Source organism: Macaca mulatta, chromosome 19 (genome assembly GCF_049350105.2).
Source record: "Macaca mulatta isolate MMU2019108-1 chromosome 19, T2T-MMU8v2.0, whole genome shotgun sequence".
Lineage (NCBI taxonomy): Eukaryota > Metazoa > Chordata > Mammalia > Primates > Cercopithecidae > Macaca > Macaca mulatta.
In genome coordinates this window covers 53,275,377-53,283,589 of record NC_133424.1, presented here as the reverse complement: position 1 = coordinate 53,283,589, position 8,213 = coordinate 53,275,377, and the positions used below count along the sequence as shown (strand labels likewise).

Here is an 8,213-nt window from a genome sequence, read left to right as displayed (position 1 = left end):
GGCAGGAGAATCGCTTGAACCTGGAAGGTGGAGGTTGCAGTGAGCTGAGACTGCACCACTGTGCTCCAGCCTAGGTGACAGATCAAGACTCCACCTCAATCAATGGAGAGAAAGACTATTATCCTAGGTAACCTCTGAACAAGGTGGGAATCTTCCTGCTCCCAAGACCTTTGATCTTTTGAGGCCCCCTCAAATCCCAACAGCTCTGACACTGGTTTACTTTTCCTCTAGTTAGGATGAATCGTCCTCTGATCCTCTACACCTGCACAAGTTTCAGGTCTTAATCACTCAGAACAGTATGGGTTACAAATGGGGGCCTAAGGGACCTCCTGGACTCAAATCTCACAATGTCCCTGCCTAGTTGTGAAACCTTGTACAAATCTGTTCTTAGTTTTCTTTTTTTCTTGTGTGTGTGTGTGTGTGTGTGTTTAAGTGACAGGGTCTTGCACTGTTGCCCAGGCTGGAGTGCAGTGGTGTGATCACAGCTCACTGCAGCCTCAATCTCCCCCATATCAAGCAATCCTGCCTCTGCCTCAGCCTTCAGAGTAGCTGGGAATACTGGTGTGCACCACCATGCTCGGCCAATCTTTATTATTTTTAATAGAGACAAAGTCTCACTCTCTTGTCCAGGTCTTGAATTCTTGAGCTCAAGTGATCCCCCTGCCTCAGCCTCCCAAAGCACTCGGATTATAGGCATGTGCCACAGAGGCCCAGCTAACTTAATTTTTGTAGAGATGAGGTCTTGCTGTTGCCCAGGCTGGTCTCGAACTCCTGGCCTTAAATGATCCTCCTGCCTCAGTCTCCCAAAGCACTGGGATTGCAAGCGTGAGCCACCGTACCTGGCCAGTTTTTTTTTTTTTTGAGATAGACTCACTCTGTCACCCAGTGGCGCAATCTAGGCTCACTGCAAGCTCCACCTCCCGGGTTCACGCCATTCTCCTACCTCAGCCTCCTGAGTAGCTGGGACTACAGGCGCCCGACACCACGCCCAGCTAATTTTTTGTATTTTTAGTAGAGACAGGGTTTCACTGTGTTAGCGAGGATGGTCTCGATCTCCTGACCTCATGATCTGCCTGCCTCGGCCTCCCAAAGTGCTGGGATTACAGGCGTGAGCCACTGTGCCCAGCCACCAGTTTTAAAAATCTGTACAACAGGGATAATATTGAAATCTATGTCACAGACTGTTGGGATCATAGTACACATACAGTGGTCAGTATGGTGCTTGCCTCGGCTAGGCAGTCAGATGAATAACTGGATGGTCTCCAAATATACCAAGAGCTCACCCTCTTGCAGTGCTGTCTACCTGGAATGTTCTTTTCCTCTTTCACTACCAGATTCCTACTTTTCCTTCAGGGACTACCTCCTCTAGGAGTCCTTGACTCCTGATCTTCCACCATGGAGGTCTGTTTCCTGGGATCCCACTGTCCCTGCACATCCCCATCATAGCCCTGAGAAGCCTTAGGCCTGACTCATCCCTGCCCCCAGCATCACCCAGTATGTGAAGAGGGAGGCCTTAGGACACACAGGCTGAATGAATCAATGAGACACACTCAGAGAGCAAGCCATCTGTACTTGTGTGTTTCTCCTATCAGACTGTGCATGCCTTCTGTGGGCAGAGCCTGTGCTGACTTGCTCCTGGGTCTCCAGCATCACCCAGTCTGGAGCTGAGGACCTGGGTACCTACAGATTTCCTTCCACACTGTCAGAATTGAGACAAAGGAAGCCCAGAGAAATCAAGTACCCTCCTCCACCAGGCAGAGCAAAGTCCTGGGTACCCAAAATCCAGGGAAGGCAAGGGCTGGGGGTACAAGCAGAGGATCTGAAGAGGTATATGAGAGTGGCCAGCACAGACCTGGAATAAGCTTGGTGCTCAGTGAAGGTTACCTGATGTTGCTGGGCACCAGGGTGATGCAGTGCAAAGGGCCTTGGCCAACCCGCTTTGCAGCGTAGCTGGGTGACCTGGTACAGATCACATTGCATCTCAGAGCTTCAGTTTCCCCTCAGGCAGAGAAAGATGACAAGAGAAGCCTGGAAGGGTTGTTCTGGGGAGTCAGTGGGTAAAAGAGGCCAGGGTGGATCCTGGCACACGGTGGGTACCAGACCAGTTTGGCAGAGGTCCTCTCTCCCCAGAGGTACCCACACTGGCTGTTGCAACCAAACCCTTTTGTTGCTTTTCAGCTGCGTCACACGAAGGCTGTGTCCAATTGCAAGAGCCCGCCTGCTTCACTGGCCCCCAGTGCAGCCTGGCACAGCTGCAGCGTGTCCTCAAGCGCCAGCGGCTGGGATGTCTCAATGATGGCGATGGTCTCCCCCAGCTCTGTGCACATGATAGTCTGTTGAGGCTCAGGGGGTGGGGGTGGGGCAGGAGGTGGTGATCTGGGAGGCTGTAGTGTCAAAGTCCGAGCTCGGGCATGGACCCGCTGATGCAGTCGCAAGCCCGCCATGGCGCGGAACCAGCGGCCACAAGTCCCACAGTAGTAGGGACTCTTGTTGTAGAGACCAGTGATGGGGAGGCGGGGAGCGCGGGCAAAGGCAACTGGCCGCAAGTGCAACCGCCGGTGCTGCTGCAGGTTGGAGCTCTGTGTGAAGCGCTTGCCACAGTCCAGGCATTGGTAGGGACGTGCGCCCGTGTGGGTCAACTGGTGGCGGCTGAGGTTGGCCAGAGAAGCAAAGGTCTTGCCACATGAGTGGCACTGGAAGGGCCTCTCGCCCGTGTGTGTCCGCAGGTGGTTGCGCACATGGATCAGCTTCTTGAAGCCCTTGCCACAAACCCCACAGCGGTGGCGCCGTTCGGGGGGCCCGTGTACTGCCCGCCGGTGCCGGGACAGCCGGGAAGCTGAGGCAAAGGACTTGGAGCACTGTGGGCAGGGCAGCTGGGCAGGTGGGGCAGGGGGTGGTGGTGGAGGGGTGGGCTCTGCTGGAGCTGGGGGAGCTGTTGCTCCTGTGGGAGGTGCCCCGCTTTTGCCAGCGTGAGTGCGCCGGTGGTAGAGGAACTTGGTCATGTTGCTGAATGTCTTGCCGCAGCGACAGCGATGCAATGGGTTGGCAGTGTGGGCCCGCCGGTGGGCCACTAATGTGAGTTCTGTGCCAAAGCCGCGGCCACAGTCTACACAGAGGTAGCGGGCTTCCCCGCGGTGCAGCCGCAAGTGCTGCTCGAGTGACGCTGCTTTCTTGAAGACCTTGGAGCAGGTTGTACACTCGTGTGTGCCACCAACGTGGGCCCGCCCATGAGCCTGCAGCCGGTTGGCGGAGCTGAAACTGCGCTGACATTGGCTGCAGTGGAAGGGGTGGGCAGCAGATGCCGGGCTGTGAGATGTCCGCCGGTGTTGCCGGCGAGCCCCTGCTGAGGGCCGGTGCTGGGGACAGTCCCCGCAGCCCTGAGCCCAGCTAGCTGTGGACTCGTCACCTCCCACAGCATCATCACCGACCTCTGCCATGGCCTCCTCATCCTCCGTCTCTTCATCATCTTCTTCATCCTCCTCATCGTCGTCCTCCTCCTCCTCCAGCCCATTGCGCTCCTCTTTCTCTAGGGAGTCAAAGTGGGTGCCCTGATGCTCCAAGAACTCCTCAGGGGTGGCACAGAGGGTAGAGCACTCAGGACACTCATAGGGCTCCATCTTGACTTCGGATGGGGGAGAAGGTGGAGGCAGTGGTGTTGGGGGAGGCAAAGGAGGTGGCACTGGTGGCTCAGCTACCGTGGCAGAAAGGTGCTGGGCCTTTCGATGAGCCACCCACAGCTCGGGTGAGGGGAACAGCTCCTGGCAGTCCCAGCACTGGTATTGGATCTGGTTTGCAGACTCCCGGAGGTGGGCATCCTGGTGGGCCAGGAGCTCACCAGGGGAGAGGATGAGCTGGCTGCATTCACCACATTGGAAGGGCCCCTCAGTGCCCGGCACCAGCTCCGGCTCCAGGCCAACATTCTGTGTGGTCAGTGCCTCCTCCTCTGAGACAGCAAGCATGTGCTGCTCCTGGTGTGAGAGGACTTCCTCCAGTGTGTTATAGAGGCTGCCACACTCAGAGCACATGAACTGGTGATGCTGGAAGAAGAGGGATGAGGCAAGGGCCTCCCCAGGTGTCATCTCAGTCACCTCTGTTGACATCTCCATCATCTCCCCTGACATAGGTGTTGACATCTCCACTGCCCCTGGTGACATCTGTGTTGGCATCTCGGCCACCTCAGCCACCACCTCTGCCATTGTGGGGAAGGCAGTGCCTGGAGAAAGAGGGGCAGGAGCCAGTGAGAAAGCAGGAAACCAAGGGGAGGTGGAGTTCTCTTGCCCATCCCACTACTCACCAGCCTCTATTGCTCAGAAAGTCTTAATCCAATGTTTCTGCCTCGGTCTTCTGTGATCCCATGTCTCCGAAGCCTACAAACACCCCATGGCAGCCTGCAGGAGAGAATCAGCACTCAGCCCAGCCTCTTTTTTTTTTTTTTTTTCTGAGATAGAGACTTGGTCTGTCGCCCAAACTGGAGTGCAGTGGCACAATCTTGGCTCACTGCAACCTCTCGCTCCTGAGTTCAAGTCATTCTCGTGCCTCAGCCTCCTAAGCGGCCAGGACTACAGGGGTATGCCACCATGCCTGGCTAATTTTTGTATTTTTTTTTTGTAGAGACAAGGTTTCACCATGTTGGCTAGGCTGGTCTCAAACTCCTGACCTCAGGTGATCCACCTGCCTTTGCCTCCAAAAGTGCTGGGATTACAGGTGTGAGCCACCACCCCGGCCAACAGCCCGACCTCTTTTTTTTTTGAGATGGAGTCTCGCTCTGTTGCCAGGCTAGAGTACAGTGGTGCGATCTCAGCTCACTACAACCTCTGCCTCCCAGGTCCAAGTGATTCTCCTGTCTCAGCCTCCCGAGTAGCTGGGACTACAGGTGTGTGCCACCATGTCCAGCTAATTTTTGTATTTTTAGATGGGGTTTCACCATGTTGGCCAGGATGGTCTTGATCTCTTGACCTTGTGATCTGCCTGCCTTGGCCTCCCAAAGTCCTGGGATTACAGACGTGAGCCACCACACCTGGCCCAGCCAGCCTGGCCTCTTTACCGAGAGGGCCAGGCACACCTTTTCTGAGAATACCACAGCCTTTGCCTGCTGCGCAGTTTCCTCTTTGTGCAACACTTTTCCTCTGCCTCTTATATATACACACACAGATACACCCAAATGTTTAAAAACACAGGCCCTGGAACCAGACTGTCCTTGGCTTGAATCTGAGCTCTACGACTTACTTCCTCTGAGATTGTCTTCTTACCTATAAAACGGGGCTAAAAGTAGTACTGACACAAAGTCCCTGGTACTTGTAAAGGTCAGCTGTAATCCTGTGTAGTTCTCCAGAAAGATTGTTTTTGGACCCTAAGTCTTTGATGTTGCTATTCCCTCTGCCAAGAAACTTCTCTCCTCTTTTTGTCTGACAAACTCCTACCCAGCACCTTTTGGGAAGCCTTGTCTGACATCTCTACATTCTCAGGGTTCCTATGATATCCTGTGCCACCTCTATCATGGCAAATATCATGAGTTTGGGGTGGCATCTCACTGTCCCTCACTGGACTGAGAGTTTGTGGGTCTGACTCATTGTGGAGGCTCCAGTCAGCAACAAAATCTCTGAGCAGGGACATGAATTTTAACTTTCAAACTTCCCTCTATATGCCCCATCTTCCCTTCTACGTATGTGGGCTGAACCCCACCCAGGCCCCTTCACACAGCAGGGACTCAGAGTACACTCAGCAAATGACTGCCTCCCTCCCAGGCCTAGCAGCTAATCTCATGAATTCAAACCCATCTTCTTTACCTCTTTTTCACCTAATCTATTAGTACCAGAAGGCAGGTGGAGTCTAGTTTACAGCCTTGCATATAGAAGTTGCTCATATTGCCAGGCGCAGTGGCTCATGCCTGTAATCCCAGCACTTTGGGAGGCCGAGGCAGGCGGATCACAAGGTCAAGAGATTGAGAGCATGCTGGCCAACATGGTGAAACCCTGTCCCTACTAAAAAAATACAAAAATTAGCTGGGCATGGTGGTGCATGCCTGTAATCCCAGCTACTTGGTAGGCTGAGGCAGGAGAATGGCTTGAACCCGGGAGGCGGAGGTTGCTGTGAGCTCAGATTGCGCCACTGCACTCCAGCCAGGAGACAGAGAGAGACTCCATCTCAAGAAAAAAAAAAAGTTGCTCATATTAAGCACCCAGAGCATAGGAGATTAGCCTGTACATCACTGAAGTATGTCCAGTGCCAAGAACAAGGTCTAGCACACAGTACATATTTAGTGACTGAGAAATGCTCCCAGGCCAGGCATAGTGGCTCACGTCTGCAATCCTAGCATTTTAGGAGGTTGAGGTGGTTTGATCCCTTGAGCACAGGAGGTCGAGGCTGCAGTGGGAAGTGAGACCTTGGGAGGGGTTTTTTTTTTTTCCCTCTTTTTGAGACAGGGTCTCACTCTGTTGCCCATGCTGCAGTGCAGTGGTGCAATCTTGGTTCACTGCAGCCTCCACCCCCTGGACCCAGGTGATCCTCCTGCCTCAGCCTCTTGAGTAGCTGGGATCACAGGTATCTGTCACCATGCCTGGCAAATTTTTATTTATTTTATTTTACTTTTTTTGAGACAGAGTTTCGCTCTTTTTGCCCAGAGTGGAGTGCAGTGGCGCAATCTCGGCTCACTGCAACCTCCGCCTCTTGGGTTCAAGCAATTCTCCAGCCTCGGTCTCCCAAGTAGCTGGAACTACAGGCATTCACCACCCCACCAGGATAATTTTTGTATTTTTAGTAGAGATGAGGTTTCAGCATGTTGCCCAGGCTGGTCTTCAACTCCTGACCTCCAGAGGTCCGCCCGCCATGATCTCCCAAAGTGCTGGGATTACAGGCGTGAGCCACTGCACTTGGCCCCTGGCTAATTTTTAAATTATTTGTAGAGAGAAGGTCTCCCTAGGTTGCCCAGGCTGGTCTCGAACTACTGAGCTCAAGCAATCCTACCGCCTAGGCCTCCCAAAGCGCTGGAATTACAGGTGTGAGCCACTGCTTGGCCGATCCTGAGTTTAACTGTCCCTGTGCACAGTCCATTTCTACCAGACCAACTCTCCCATAAGACTGTGAATTCCCAAAATACACAGCCCAGTACAGGGCACTGCTTTCAGTTAATGCCCAAAAAATAATCCTCGAGTAAATTATTCACTAAAGGACCTGGAGCTAAACTTTCCTTATCTACTATTCCAACCCCCTTCCTAATTTTTGAGTTGCCAGGCCCCTGCACACAACAGCCATTCCATAAAGGACCTTCCTGGAAGTAGGCAACCAGGGGCCCGAGAGTTCATTTTTCTTTGATTACAGTCCCATTTCCAACAGAGAACTCCCCTAGGGCGAGGCCCAGTGCCTGCTGCAAAGCTTGCACAAAGCAGGTACCCAATAAATGTCTACGAGGTGGCCCGGGAGACTTGAAATTTGCCCTTTCCTCGTCTACGATTCTTTCTCTCACTCTTGAATTGTGAACTACTTAGGAAAGGAATGGGGGGTTTTCACACAGTATATCAGTAAGTCTTTCCAGGAAGGAACCCACTAGGGCCCTGGAAATTCAACTTTCCCGCTTTACAACGCTTTTCTCCTACCAGACTCATCTCCTCGGCCGGGTGAGAGCTCGCAGCAGTGGGTGGTGGGCGAGTTCCAGCGTAGGCTACTGCACACTAAAGGAGCCCCAGGGCACACAGGAAGGAGCGCTCTCCTTCCAGCCCGCGCCGCTCCCGCCCTAGCGCAGGCCTCAAAGCTCTTCGATCCCTGCAGACCCCTTAGTTTTCCTTCCGCCCTCTCCGTCCACCCAGCGCTCTCTTCCCCGTCCCGCCCCGCGGCGCCCTCACCCGTTTCTCTTATCTCTTGCAGCCCCTGCCGCTCTTGACACAGACCCTCGGCTCTGGGCGTGTGGGACCCCTCACTATCCACACCTCCCATTGGGCGGTGCCCTTACCCGTGGCGGCCAATCAGAGCCCGCAGCGCAGGGCACGCGACCTTGCGCCTGCGTGTTGCCACTCAGGCGGGGCTCCGGGAGTTATCCACGCACACATCTGCGCCCTGTGGGCGGGGCGCAGGGCGAGGAGAGGCGCCTGCGCAGTTCTCCGGGACGCTGTTGGGCCAAGCGTCGGAGAGTTCTGTAGACAGACGCGGGCAACCTTTGGTGAGCGTTGGGCTCATGGAGTGAACTGGGCGGCGGGAGACCTTGACAGAGGTGTCATTTC

At 54.2% G+C, this 8,213-nt stretch overlaps 2 protein-coding genes across 9 annotated transcripts in view; one reads left to right on the top strand and one right to left on the bottom strand.

Annotated features, from left to right (window-relative positions):
* Positions 1-8,213, top strand: part of DEDD2 (death effector domain containing 2) — a 60,868-nt gene that overhangs the window by 29,484 nt on the left and 23,171 nt on the right. Inside the window, exon 1 of one of the 5 annotated variants that reach the window (XM_077983097.1) lies at positions 8,051-8,152. The exons of 3 other annotated variants lie outside the window; for them this stretch is intronic. The gene's annotated coding sequence lies outside the window, so the exon portion shown is untranslated. Of the gene's footprint in view, positions 1-8,050; positions 8,153-8,213 lie in introns of those variants that run through there. One more of the 5 variants, XM_077983103.1, reaches the window with a different exon arrangement.
* Positions 1,350-7,930, bottom strand: ZNF526 (zinc finger protein 526). Of its 4 annotated transcripts, none has more exons than XM_077976313.1 (3): positions 6,825-7,930; positions 4,295-4,675; positions 1,551-4,213 (listed from the first exon to the last, which is right to left on the bottom strand). In XM_077976313.1, the coding sequence occupies exon 3, from the start codon at positions 4,194-4,196 to the stop codon at positions 2,184-2,186; it is 2,013 nt and encodes a 670-aa protein (XP_077832439.1). In that variant the 5' UTR covers positions 4,197-4,213; positions 4,295-4,675; positions 6,825-7,930; the 3' UTR covers positions 1,551-2,183.